At 37.4% G+C, this 14,532-nt stretch overlaps 1 protein-coding gene across 1 annotated transcript in view; it reads left to right on the top strand.

The window, feature by feature from the left end:
- SYCP2L (synaptonemal complex protein 2 like) overlaps nucleotides 1-14,532 on the top strand; it is a 111,402-nt gene that overhangs the window by 25,594 nt on the left and 71,276 nt on the right. Inside the window, exons 9-16 of the mRNA XM_021697231.1 lie at nucleotides 6,708-6,793; nucleotides 6,902-6,990; nucleotides 8,911-8,945; nucleotides 9,895-10,037; nucleotides 11,874-11,926; nucleotides 12,542-12,587; nucleotides 14,238-14,330; nucleotides 14,430-14,490. Coding sequence (XP_021552906.1) covers nucleotides 6,708-6,793; nucleotides 6,902-6,990; nucleotides 8,911-8,945; nucleotides 9,895-10,037; nucleotides 11,874-11,926; nucleotides 12,542-12,587; nucleotides 14,238-14,330; nucleotides 14,430-14,490 — 606 coding nt within the window. The remainder of the gene's footprint in view (nucleotides 1-6,707; nucleotides 6,794-6,901; nucleotides 6,991-8,910; nucleotides 8,946-9,894; nucleotides 10,038-11,873; nucleotides 11,927-12,541; nucleotides 12,588-14,237; nucleotides 14,331-14,429; nucleotides 14,491-14,532) is intronic.

A 14,532-nucleotide genomic window follows, 5' to 3' on the forward strand; every position in this document is an offset into this window, starting at 1 on the left:
GTGGTCCTTATATACAATGGAATATTACTCAGCCATCAGAAAAGATGAATACCCAACTTTTACATCAACATGGATGGGACTGGAGGAGATTATGCTAAGTGAAATACATCGAGCAGACAAAGTCAATTATATGGTTTCACTTATTTGTGGAACATAAGGAATAACATGGAGGACATTAGGAGAAGGAAGGGAAAAATGGGGAGGGGGAATTGGAGGGAGAGATGAACCATGAAAGACTATGGACTCTGAGAAACAAACAGGGTTTTAGAGGGGAGGGTGGAGGGGGGATTGGTTAGCTCGGTGATGGGTATTAAGGAGGGCATGTACTGCATGGAGCACTGGGTGTTATATGAAAACAATGGATCGTGGATCACCACATCAAAAACCAATGATGTATTGTATGGTGACTAACATAACGTAATAAAATTTAAAAAAATCTGATTTGTCTGATATAAGGATTGCCACCCCAGCTTTCCTTTGGTGTCCATTAGCATGGTAAATTGTTTTCCACCCCCTCACTTTCAATCTGGGGGTGTCTTTGGGTCTAAAATGAGTCTCTTGCAGACAGCATATCAATGGGCCTTGTTTTTTTATCCAGTCTGATAGCCTCTGTCTTTTGATTGGGGCATTGAGCCCATTTACATTCAGGGTAACTATTGAAAGATAGGAATTTACTGCCATTGTATTGCCTGTAAGGTGACTGTTACTGTATATTGTCTGTGTTCCTTTCTAGTCTATGTTGCTTTCAGGCTCTCTCTTTGCTTAGAGGACCCCTTTCAATATTTCTTGTAGGGTTGGTTTCTTGTTTGCAAATTCCTTTAGTTTTTGTTTGTCCTGGAAGCTTTTTATCTCTCCATTTTCAATGATAGCCTAGCTGGATATAGTATTCTTGACTGCATGTTTTTCTCATTTAGTGCTGAATATATCCTGCCAGTCCTTTCTGGCCTGCCAGGTCCCTGTGAATAGGTCTGTTGCCAATCTAATGTTTCTACCATTGTAGGTTACAGATCTCTTCTCCCGAGCTGCTTTCAGGATTTTCTCTTTGTCTCTGAGACTCGTAAGTTTTACTATTAGATGTTGGGGTGTTGACCTATTTTTATTGATTTTGAGAGGGGTTCTCTGTGCCTCCTGGATTTTGATGCCTGCTTCCTTCCCCAAATTAGGGAAGTTCTCTGCTATAATTTGCTCCATTATACCTTCTGCTCCTCTCTCTCTTTCTTCTTCTTCTGGGATCCCAATTATTCTAACATTGTTTCATCTTATGGTATCGTTTATCTCTCAAATTCTGCCCTCATGATCCAGTAGTTGTTTATCTCTCTTTTTCTCAGCTCCTTTATTTTCCATCATTTGGTCTTCTATATCACTGATTCCCTCTTCTGCCTCCTTTATCCTAGCAGATAGAGCCCCCATTTTTTATTGCACCTCATTAATAGCCTTTTTGATTTCGACTTGATTAGATTTTAGTTCTTTTATTTCTCCAGAAAGGGTTTCTCTAATAACTTCCATGCTTTCTTCAAGCCCAGCTAGTATCTTTAAAATCATCATTCTGAACTCTAGTTCCACATTGTACTAATATCCGTATTGAGTAGGTCCCAGGCAGTCTGTACTGCCTCTTGTTCTTTTTGCCGAGGTGATTTTTTCCATCTTATCATTTTGTCCAGAGGAGAATAGATGAATGAGAGAACAAAATGCTTACGGGGTAACAACGTCCCCAGAAAATATACTCGAAACAAATCAGAAAAGACCTTCCAGAAAGTGGTCGCTTTTCTGTTCAGAGAGTTGTTCTTATTCCTTTCTTCTATCTCCTGTTGAGTTTGTAGGTGTTCAGAATGGTTTGATCCCTATCCAGCTGAATTCCTGGGACCAGACGAAATCCAGGTCTCCTACTCCTCCACCATGTTGCTCCGCCCACCTCCCCTTGACTGATTTTTACAGGCATAATTATTTTTATTACTTTTGTGCTTCATTCTTTTATTCTTACTTATAGTCTTTCTTTCCAGAGTCCCCTTTATCATTTCTTGTAGGGCCAGTTTATTGATTATGGTAGTTGGGAAACTCTCTTATTCTGAATGATGGCCTTGCTGGATAGAGTACCATTGGTTGCAAATTTTTTCCTTTCAGCACTTTGAATATATCATGCCACTCTCTTCTGGCCTAAAAAGTTTCTGCTTAAAGATCAGCTTATAGCCTTATGGGTTTTTTTTTTTTTTTTATATATGTAACTATTTTGCTGCTCTTAAAATTCTCTATCACTACATTTTGCCATTTTAATTACTATGTGTCTTGGTGTGGACTTCTTTGGGTTTATTTTTGTTGGGAACTCTCTTGCCTCCTGGATCTGGATAGGTTTCAAACCTTCCCCAGATTAGGGAAATTTTTAGTGGTTTCTTCAAATAGATTTTTCTGCCCCCTTTTCTCTCTTCTCCTTCTGGGATCTCTTAATGTGAATATTATGCTTTATGGGGTTACTGAGCTCCCTAAGTCTGTTCTCATTTTGCCTAATTTTTTTTCTCACCTGCTCAGCTTGATTACTTTCCATTATTACTGTCTTCCATGTTAACTTGCTCCTCTCCTCTCTTTAGCCTGTTATTCCATCTAGTATATTTTTAAATTTCATTTATTGTGTTCATCTCCACTTCTTTCATCTTTTAAGATTTATTTATTTTAGAGTGCATGTGCATGCATGTAGTGGGGGGAGGGGCAGAGAGGGGGAGAGATAGTCACAAGCAGAGTCCATGCTGAGCACAGAGCCGAATGCAGGGCTTGATCTCACAAGCCTGAGATCACAACCTGAGCTGAAAGCAAGAGTCAGAACTGCACTACCCATGGGCCTCTCTGGTGGTTTTTTTGTTTGTTTGTTTGTTTGTTTAAATCTTTCCATTAATGTTCTCTCTGATATCCTCCACTCTTAAGTGCATTGAGTATCTTTATGATCATTACTTTAACTTTTTTATCAGGCATATTACTTATATTCACTTTGCTTATGTCTGTTGTTGTGGTCTTTACCTGTCCTTTCATTTGGGACATACCTGTCTCATTTTGTCTAATTCTGTGTCTGTTTCTGTGTTTGGAAAGTCAGCTATGTCTCCTGCTCTTAAAAATAAAAGCCTTATGAAGGAAACGTTCTGTATTATCCTGCAGTGCAGTGTCCCCTCTTCACTAGAACCTGGTGCTTCAGGAGGTATCCCATATGTGTGTTGTGTGTGCCCTGCTGTTGTGGGGATTCATCTTTTTTGTGTGGGATCCCTGGTGTGATTTCTCTCCATTTCTGGGGCTCCCCACCCCCCATGAAAGGCTACAGTCAGTTTTGCTCCCCACTGACCTTCTTATCCTCTCTAATATGGCCTCTTTTATACTTTTGTGGAGTTTGTTGTGCCAGTCTTCAGGTTGTTTTCTGTGTTATTTATGCTGTTGTTGCCATTTTTATCTGTGGGATGAGGTCACCTTAGGGTTCTCTTACACTCCATCTTCCCTATGATTGGAAATAGTCCATTTGCATTTAAAGTAATTATTGCAGGTATGTATTGACATTTTGTTAATTCTTTTCCAGTTGTTTTTGTAGTGTTGTATCTTCTGCTTTCGTCCCTTGTGCTTTGAAGGCATTCTTTAGGGTTATGCTTGGATTCCTTTTTCTTTTTTTGTGTATGTGTATTAGAGGTTTTTGATTTATGATTACCATAAGGTTCATTTGTCATCTTTTGTATATAGCAATTTTTATTAAGTTGATAGTCACTTAAGTTTGAGCACATTCTAAAAGCCCCTAATTTTTCATCCCCCTTCCATATTTTCTGTATATGATGTCATATTTTGCATCTTCTTATTTTGTATATCCTTGGCTGTTTTTTTGTAGATATAGCAGATTTTACTATTTTTGTGTGCGAACAAACTGGCTTTATAGTTGAATCTACTACCCTAATTATATGATTACTTTTACTGTGAATTTTTTTTCTCTTATAATTTTTTCTAGTTATGGCCTTTTCTTTCCACTCAGATAATTCCCTTTAACCTTTCTTATAAGGCTGGTTTAGGGGTGATGAACACCCTTAGCTTTTGTCTAGGAAACTCTTTATCTCTTCTATTCTGAATGATAACCTTGCTGGGTAGAGTATTCTTGGTTGTAGGTTTTTTCCTATTAGTAGTTTGAATAGATCATTCCATTCCCTTCTGACCCACAAAGTTTCTGGTGGAAAATAAGCTGATGATTTTGTGGGGTTTCCCTTATATGTAACTATTTCCCTTTACTGCTTTTACAATCCTTTTATTCCATTTTGCCATTTTTGGTATTCATGTGTCTTGATGTGGACCTCTTTGCGTTCATCTTGTTAGGATTTCTGTTTCCTGGATCTGGATGTCTGTTTCCTTCTCCAGTTTAGGGAAGTTTTCAGTTATATCTTCAAATAAATTTTCCACCCCTTTCTTATCTCCTTCTGGGATTCCTACAATGTGAATTTTATATGCTTGGTGATGCTGCTGAGTTCCCTTAACCTATTATTTTTCACCTTTTGCTGTTCAGCTTGGTTCTTTTCCATTACCCTGTCTTCCAGATCAGTGAGCTGTGCTTTTGTCTCCTCTAATATGCTTGATTCCCTCTAGTTTTTTGTTCTTGTTACTGAATTCTTCATCTGATTGTTTTTATATTTTCTATCTTTGTTGATGATCTCACTCTCATCCACTCTGAAGTCCAGTGAGTATTTCTGTGACCATTACTTTGAATTCTCTATCATATTGCTTATCTCCATTTCTTTTATTTCTTGTGCTGTGATTTTTGTCCGTTCTTTCATTTGGGACCTATTCCTATTTTCCTCACTTTGTCTTTTTCTATGTGTTATGGAGGACAGCTGTGTCTCCTAGTCTTGAAAGTAGTTGCCTTGTATAGAAGTTCAGTGGTTCCCTATAGTGCCATGCCCTCTAGTCATCAGAACCACACAAGCTAGTGGTGCGTCTCCTATGTGGGTTGTATATACTTTTCTGTGTGTCTAGCAGTGTTTATTTTCAGCCCAGTCAGCTGCAGTGACCCACTTTGCCTACTGTGGGTGCACTGGGCAGGGTTTGGTCCATGCAGCATTGAGGGGCCTGTGTAAGGCCTCTGTGGGCTTGTAGGTGGTCAGGATCAGCAGTCAGTCTAGTTGTCTGGAATTAGCCTCTCTGTGTGAGTATATCAGATGACCAGCCTTTCTCCCTGTGTGGCTCAGAGGCTTTCATTGGTGGGTGGGGTTGGCAGTCAGACTAGGTATCTGCAACCAACCTCTTCGTTGCAAGCACACCTAATAGCATGTCTTTCTCCTTGTGTGATTGGCTAAAAGGCTTGGCTGCTGGAACTGTGGGCAAACTGGTGTGTGGGATTATTTCCTCCTCCTCTCCAAGGCAGTAGTCACTTTGGAGTGGTGCTGGTCCCCACTGGGGCAGCTTGCTTGGTGTTGTGGGGTAGGAGCCACTTTGTAAGGATGGCTGCTGAGGCAGGTGGGTGGATGGGGCAGGTCTATAAGGGAGCATTGGGGGTGGGGCACATGGTGCTAGCAAGACTGGAGGAGAGTGTCACCACAGGCTCCCATAATTGTCCAGCTATGTAAGCTGAGGGAGAGGAAGAGAAATGGTGCCCACCAGCATTTTTGTTCTTAGAGAAGTCTCCTAAAGATTCCTGCCCCTCCATCACATATTCTGAGATTAGTAAATAAATCTCTTCAATGTGTGCCCCAGGTAGTTTTGAAACTGCTACTTTTTTGCCATGTCTCAGGCCAGGTTATTTATTATGCTGACTCTTTGAGGGTGGGGACTCTTTTGTAGAATTCATGTTCTTTTATGTTTTTGTGATGAGTCACATGCTTCTTAAATCTTCGTTTCCTGAAGTAAGCACTTTTTAAAAAGTCCCTTTTTTGCTACCTAATGGCAGTGTTCCTCTTTCCCTTTAAAATCTTCAAGTTTTAAACTGGCAGGCAAGTTGTTGGCATAGCTCCTAGCCAAATTTCTGGTTTCTAGAGATCATCCAGCAGTATCAATCTGGCTTTTTTTAATGGAAGAGGAATCTTTTTTTACTTCTATTTTCTGGTTTTGGGTTCCTACAATCTCATGAGTTCTATGGGGGGTAAATATGACGTGATGAATAATCCATATATAAAAATTGCACATTTGAACTTATAAGAGTAATGCTAGGATCTTACCATAAATTTTTGTACTTTTCATAAGTGTATACTGTCATTTTATATCTTAATGTGCATAAATGAAATCATAGTTTAATAAGCATAGAGGATAATCTCATACCCATTTCTTTTACTATGCACCGACCTATAAATAACTGAAGTTCCCATAATTATGCTGTTTAATAAAGGCCAATACTTTTTTCAAACCCTACTTCTGTTAGCATAAGGCCTCAAAATTTTTATTTTTAAAAAACATACAATGTAAGAAACAACAGAAAACTGTGCAGTAGCTACTCTTTGTATATCTGTCTGGACAGAAAAACAAAAGTAGCTTTGCTTGAGATAGGGTAATCACACACAGTCACACTTTGTGTATGCTGTTCTTTTCCTCAATGTGGGTCTATGCAATGCAAGTGTATTTTGTCCCCGTTTTATTGCCCAGACTGTTTTAATTTCTAAAATGGTTATTGCTGTCATGGCTTTTCCAGTCTCTGCCACTTCCTGTTTTGTGGGAGTCCTTTCCTTATTCTTTTTAGCATCAATTTGATTCTTCTAAAATTATGCTTTCAGGGAAAATTGAGATGTTGGATTCCTTCATACTTACCTTAGGATTTCTGGTGACAGAAAAGACTGTAAATCGTTTCATTCAGCAGGAGGTGAGTTGCAAATAACAAAACTGATTAACAGCTGCTCTGAAGACCTTAGAGAGGGTTGTGCAATAAGCTTCCATGTTTCTTCCCTGTAAATACTTTCTCTGACTCCAGGCTTTGAAAACTTTGAACTCCATTTTTCATGCCATGCCTCGGGAAGAGCGAAGACGACTCCCCTTGTTGGAAGGTCCACGTCATCTTATGTAAGTGACCTTGTACTTGATTATGGGATGATGTAAGGCTAAAACTCCTCTGGATTGTACTACCTCTGTCTTTGTTCTCCTTAGACCTAACACCTTCATTGCTTCTTTCAGTAAATGTGTACCTACTGTATGCAGGCACTGTGCTAAGCAGCAAAGGAGGACTAAGGGAAAAAGCTAGACTTTGCTAAGTTCTTCTTTAGTAGTATGTTTATCAAGTTTATGAGTTGAAATGCTTTCTTGGGCCATAGGTTATTGTTTTCTCTGTGAATGTGAGTTAAATTAGTGACTCATGGAGAATGTTAAGAGTACACAGCCAGACTGCTGGGCTCCAAATCCTGGTTTTGCCACCTCTTTGCTCACTAAAATGGAGCCAACCATAATCCTTGATTGATAGTTATTATACAGGTTGAATCAAGCAAGCCATTGAAAGTGATGAGCATGTTACTTAGTAGCAAATGATCAAAGGCTACCAACTTTTAGCTATGCCAATGTAATTTGTATTGCTTTTCAACAATGGAAAAACAGTGGATTTTTGTTTTTTGATGACTGTTATAATTATGTAGTTCTTGGGACATTGAAATTTGGAGGTAAAGTTATAATGTGTGGCCATGGAAAGAGCAAAACCAGCACCCATTTTAAAATTTGAACCTAAATGTTACTGTGTTAACCACTAACCAGCATCATTGATATATTGTGGCATGCATCATTCATGTGACAAGCAGCCATGACTGATGAGAGGAAGGGCAATCAAGTTTGTCCTATTGTAGGCCTGAATGAAGTGATGGTGAGCATGGAGCCCACTGCTATCATGTTTGTCCATTTAACTAATGTTTGCAGCATGCAATTTTTCTACTGAATATTTCCTTAAAAATATTTGACTACATTAATTTAATCATTACTCTTAATGTTATATTTAGAATTGGAGAACAACTGACCTGATGTTTTCTCATAAGTTTTCAAACTAATCCTGTTGTCCTGCCTTATTGTTTATGTGTTATAGAAAGTCTGGAATGTTCTGGACTTCAGGTTAGATGTAAAGTCTGCAAGCACAAAGCAGTGGTACTATTTTAAGGCTTCTTTTTAATAGTAACAAATCAACCTGTTTATGAGAAACTGAACTACGAGATTTCTTGGCCAATCTAGTCTTTAAAATGGGAGTTATTTCAGACATTAAAAGACCAGTATCATACTTGTTAGCATTTAGTTGAAATTGTTAAATGAATATAGGATATGGGAGTCTGTTGTTAAATGTAATGGGGTTAGGTTATTACATGATAAATAATAAATTTATCAGTTTTTAAAAGCAGTTCAAGAGCTCACTGGAAAGACTCACAGCACCTACTGTAGCATTTCTTCCAGGTATCAACTATGTTTTTAAAAAGATTATACAAAAAATATATACACGCAAGTTGGTGAGATGACTATAAAATTCCAGAATCTTAGCGTTTGGTAATCTTCAGACATCCTCCAATTGAATTCACTTTACAGAAGGAAAAATAGAACCTCTGAATGTATAACTCTAGCTTCTTTTAAAAAGTACATTTAAGTCATTAATACATAATTTTTCCATAAAGATGTATTCTTGACATTTAAGAAATTCTGATGATGAATTTGAAATAATTTCAAAAATGCACATCGTGGTGGGGGGCCATGGGTGGCTCAGTCGGTTAAGCATCTGCCTTTGGCTCAGGTCATGGTCTCAGGGTCCTGGATCGAGCCTGTGTTGGGCTGCCTGCTCAGGTGGGAGTCTGCTTCTCCCTTTCCCTCTGCCCCTCCCCTCAGTTCATGCATGCGCTCTCCTCTAATAAATAAAATCTTTAAAAAATATTAAAAATATACATCTTGGTTTTGAATTTTAATACTAATATAGTAAAGTTTTATGTACATTTCAGTAAAATGTAATTTATCTAAATGTTTCAGGAAAGACCTGGCAAGGACAATCTTGACTGTGGGTGGTAAGACGTGTTTAGAATTTTAAATATTAGAGAATTACATATTGGACTCTTGGGGGTTTTGTGAGCATCTTAAAACTATGGGTAAAAATTATGGTCAAGTTGAAAATAGGAATAGCACTTCATTTTTAATTTATTATGAAAAGTTTTAGCATGCTGAAAGCCATAAAGAATAATTCATGAATACTCATTTCCTTACCAACCAGCCTAGTCAAATTTTATCATTTTGCCACATTTACTTCATCTTTAAGTAAAATCAGTTACAGGTAAAGCCCCTGGTATACATGTCCCTGATCCCATTCTCCTCTCCATTAGTAGAGGTAATCCTTCTTGGATTTGTTTCTCATTCAAAAGTATGTTTTTCTACTTTTGTTCTACGTATTCATAAACATGATACCTTATTTTTTTCTAATTTTATTTAAATTCTAGTTAACATATAGTGTAATATTAGTTTCAGGAGTAGAATTTAGTGATTTGTCACTTCATACATTGTTTTGCAAATCTTAAAAGCATTCTATAAGTGTCCTTCTATTGTACATATCCAGCTGCAACTTGCTTTTTACTTTTAAAATCATTTGAAATTTAAACATGTTATATGTAGTTTTTATCAGTCATGAAATATCACAATTTATCTTGATTATTTTTGTAATATATTTTTAAGCCTGTTTGAGTTGCTTTTGATGAATATTTTAATATAAAACATAAAATGCAGAAGTATGTTTTAATTGCTATATGCTGGCCTATTTAGATTTTCTGCTAATGTTTCTTAAATATTGAATTTAAGTAAAATGCTCTGGGATACATCTTACTGCTTATAACTGTAATGTACAATGCTAGTCTTCTAAGATGGAATTTCTTAGAACAAGTGCTAATCTGTAGAACTCCCCCCCCCCCTTTTTTTCTTTTGCTTTATGCCCATCCTAGAATGATCTACCATGTTCTTAATCTCTAGATTATGACCAGCAGGTTGCTCTTTCTGAAGCATTGTGTAGGCTGACCTTGAAAAAATCAAGGGATGAGCTTGTCCATGAGTGGTTTGAAGATGATGTCATTGCTGAAGCTTTCAAAGAAATTAAGGATCGAGAATTTGAGACGGTGAGATTCCTGGTCATCAAAAGTCCATTTAACCAATACTTATTAAACCTCCTCAGTGTTTTCTTCAACATTGGGCTCAGGGGAGGAATTTTTCTTAAATAAATAAATGATTTAAGTGAATAAGTAGCCATTCTTAAGCTTCCTGTTTCCCATTTATGTGAAATGATCTGAGGACTGTATGAACAGAAAATCTGTGCACCAAATATGGGCATACAGATAAAACTCTTTTTTAAAGGTAATTTGGACTGGAGACAGACGATGTGAATATGATGGATCCAGTCCAAGAAAATGTCATGGAGTGGGGAGCAATTTTCAGTGCATCTCAGATGGTAGGGAGAGCTGGAAGAGAAAATGTGCATTTCAGCCTTGTACAGAGCAGCTGGGGCAATGAGGGGAGGTTGAAATTGGCATGGGGTGTTCTAGTTGCAGAGGAGTATTGTAGGTAGTTGTGTTTTGAGCCATCCGGCCTCTCTATTTTAGAGGAATGATAATTTCCAGTGTTTTCCATGCAATCTGGGCTCACGGTGACTGTATTCCCAAATAGCACAGAAATAGCTTGTAGCTTTGCTGCATACTCACCTCCATCCTAAAATGGCTAAAATGTTTTTCCTCTTCTTTCTAAAAGTTCCTAAAGTGAAGGTTAGGTCCTTAGAAAAAGGTAAAATTCTTAATAACCATGCTCATGTTGAACCAAGCTTTTCTGGTCAAAACTGCTATGCAATTAGAATTTTATTAAATCTGAAATTTTAAATATATTATTAAAAATATTAACTTTGAGCCTACTGCCAGATAGGTAGTAGTTGTTTAGCCAGTATTGAATTTGATCTAAATGGAAAGACCATAAGGCTCAGGTTTGAGTACTACTTCCCTGGCTTACATGATATATGCATTTTGGTAAGGTAGTTGATTTACAAAGCCTTAGTGTCATTATCTGTGAAATGGGAATACAGCCCACCTTAAAGTTGTGAGAACTGAATGAGAGAAACCAACATGCCTGGGATGTTAAACTCAGAGGTTAGTTCCCTTTTTCTCTCTACGTCATTCCCTCATGGTCAGGGAAATTTCATGAAAATAGGGCAAAAGTAACATTTCTCAAATCCTTCCCCCCCCAGAGCCATTGACTTCTTAATGGAACTACTTTTAGGTCAAGGCTTACATTACTGCTGTCTATTTAGTGCTGCAAAAAGATGCAGAGTGTAAGGATGGACTACAATAGCCAGTCCTCCCTAAGAAAAGGGACAAAAGCCTGGGTCTGTGTCTGTTCAGCTTTAGTATTTTGGAGGCAACAAATTTACCTTCTTACTCGCTTCTGGTCAGGAGAACTCTCTAAAAATAATCCTTATTCTCTGAACCTGTATGAGCAGAGAGAAACCAGGAAGGAATGGGATAGAGAACTCCTCATAAGGAAAATTGGCAGTGGATAATGCACCCAGAATAACCCCAAAATTGATAAGTTTTTGGTTTTTGGTTGGCTCGTTCTGGGCAGATGTTAGCAAGATAGATGCCAATGGGTTAGCAAAACTATAATCTAGGTCACTAGTTAAATGTATTTCTTTTCTCTTAACCCAGTGAAATGTAACTGTGCACATAACCTTTGGAGACTTAAAGCATTCCTCAGCTGAAAATCTCCTGGCGGGGGGGTTCCTTCCAGAATTTGGGTCTGAAGCTTCCTCTTTCTAACACAATGTATTGTTTTAATTAACCTGTAATAACGAATCTTGGTGGAACCTTGTGATGTTACTGGATCCTGGGAATTTAGAAGCAAACACTAGCATCTGAATGCTGGTAAAAATATTTAAAACTTTTTTTCTTAAAGTTTGCATTATTTCTTTGAAGGATAGTAGACGGTTTCTCAATTACCTAAACAACAGACTTGGAGATGAAAGAAGGTAAGTATGTCTCTGGGTGTCATTTTATTGACTAGTCTTATTTTGAAAATGTCTAATATTAGAAATCTAGGCTATGTTTTATTTCAGGAGAGAATAGAAGATACATAACTTATTGATCACTACTCTGTTATCCATTGAATAGAAATACCAGGAGATTAGATCCATTCTCCATAGTGATTCATTTGTATGTGTTTAAAAATGCTCTACGTGTTTTTTGTTTTGTTTTGTTTTTAGCATATTTACTTATGATTTGGACTATTTTTAACATGTTCCCTGGGAGATTTTATGAAGTCAGTGGGGATAGGCTTGTTACAGAAAAAGTTCTTGATGAGAATTTGCTAAATTCACTCATTGGAATCTTGACCAGCAACTAGGCAGAGAAACAGTACCAGTAAGCCTGGCTTGTAGACCACTAAACTTGGCTTGTACACTTGCCAGATGGAGACTGGAAATCTACCCAGAGTAGTATCCATTTGCAGGTTTGAGACGCTCTTCCATACTTTGTGCAAAAAGATTTAATAGCATAACCTAGATAAAAATGCTCGTTATAGAACATGTAGGTTGTGTTTGGGATTGACCCACATTATATTTTTTACATTGTCAAGTGTTTTGCAGGGTCTATTCATTTCCGTGTATTGCTGCCTTTGCTGATGGGCACGAGGTATGTTCGTCTCTGGGGGCCGTGAGAGGTATATATGGGTCTCATAGACTGTAAGTTAGGTATACATAATTAGGCCAAACTGCTCTCCCTACAAAGGGCTTTTTAGAAAAGGAAGCTTACTTCTTTTAGAGGCCTCAATTCTGAAGCCTTTCTTCACCTGTCTTCTCTCCTACCTTAACTGGGATGCATTACTAACAAGTTTAAGGGCCCTACTGTTAATACCAGATACAGGAATTTTAGGGTTGATACTGTGTTCATGAGCTCTATTACAGAAATCTGGCATTATTTTACCCTACTCATGGGTACCATTATTCATGCCTGTATTGTAGGTAAAAGGGCAATTCCCTTCTTTCCATCCATTTGATGCTCCCCACTTTATCCACAGAAATAGGGGGCACTCTTTTCACTAGATACTTCTACCTTGTACTTTAAGGTTGAGCAGTTTCTTTTTACCACCTTCTTTTGTTTCTAAATGAACAAGGTCGACCTACATCATCTCCACAGGGAATAAATTCTTCAAAGACCTCTAAACCTTGACTCGGTTGAGGTTTCCTGGAACTTGTCTTCAAAATGTCCTAATCAACTGTTTCTTTGCTTTGGGTTTAGATGCTGTTTCTTGGCCTCTGGGAGCTGAGCCTTTAACCCCTGACTATGCCACAAGTTTTTTCTCCCTAGGACTGATTTTAGTAGCCTGATTGATTTTCTGTATCTCTGTTTTTTTTTTCTTCTGGTTATCTGAAGGTTCCAGTATCTGCTTGGTGGTAGGTTTTTACTTTTTTTGGTTTTTTGTTTTGTTGTGTTTTTGTTTTGTTTGTTTTGTTTTTTTTTTTACTTCTAAATTTCCATCAGCTTCAATCAGGGCCCTTAAACTGGCTTCCCGTAACATACATTATAGGTTAAAACCTTCATTCAACTCTATATAGTTGTAAAAAGTAGGCATATATGATGGAAAGATGTCCACGAAATGCCATTTTCATTAAAGCAAGTGGTCTATTTTTTTCCATTCTTAAGGTATAAAAACTCTTCATATACTTTCTGATGTCTAGAAAACATCTGGGAGGAAACAAAGGCATTGTTAATGTGTCTCTGGAAAGGTATCTATGGGAAGTTGAAGGGCAGAGAAGAAGACCTTTACTGTTTCTATAAACACAATACTGTTTGAAGCTTTTTTACTATAAGCACATATTTATTTTACAATCAATTAAAATGAAGGTAATTTGAAATCTTCAAGTCTTAGCTCTACTCTAATGGATATAGTAAGGTAGATGGCAAATAATCACTTACATTTGATAATACCTCCTTCTCTTGAAGTTTCCATCCCTATGCAGTATAGATTGTTTCTGCTTCAACATAGGACTATTTTCTCATGAGTCTCTCTGGGGGAAAAAGGTTTATGTGGATAGAGTCCTCTGACACATTTAAACATCTTTTAAATGTTAAGCTAAGGTTGTTTTTTTTTTCTTCCAGAAATAGCTTAGTTATATAAAGTTAAGACCTTCCTCCTGTTTTGCAGAAGTAAGGCAATAAAGGCCTCCTATAATTTTAAAGTAGTGTTTTTCCAAGAAAAGCAGAAGTTGTTTTTAGTGGAATAATTTCCCTCTGACCCTTTAACAGGATATGAATACAGTTCATGATGAAATTATCTTACAGATGAGGAAACCAGAAGATGAAAAACTAGAGAAATTTTGGATTGACTTCAACCTCGGAAGTCGGAGTGTAACTTTTTATATAGACAATACGAAGGTAACTGTGTTTGATTCCTACTTAAACCTTAAGTGCTTAGAGATTGTTCATATGCAAATATGTTATGTGCTCATGAATGTAACTTATTTTTTTTCCAAGAGTGCTCTGTGGGACTCAGTAAGACTTTTGAAGGAAGCAGTGATTAACTTCAGCATAATAGGTAAGATGATAATTCTAAACTACCCCACATTTAGTTCTGATT

Source organism: Neomonachus schauinslandi, chromosome 8 (genome assembly GCF_002201575.2).
Source record: "Neomonachus schauinslandi chromosome 8, ASM220157v2, whole genome shotgun sequence".
Lineage (NCBI taxonomy): Eukaryota > Metazoa > Chordata > Mammalia > Carnivora > Phocidae > Neomonachus > Neomonachus schauinslandi.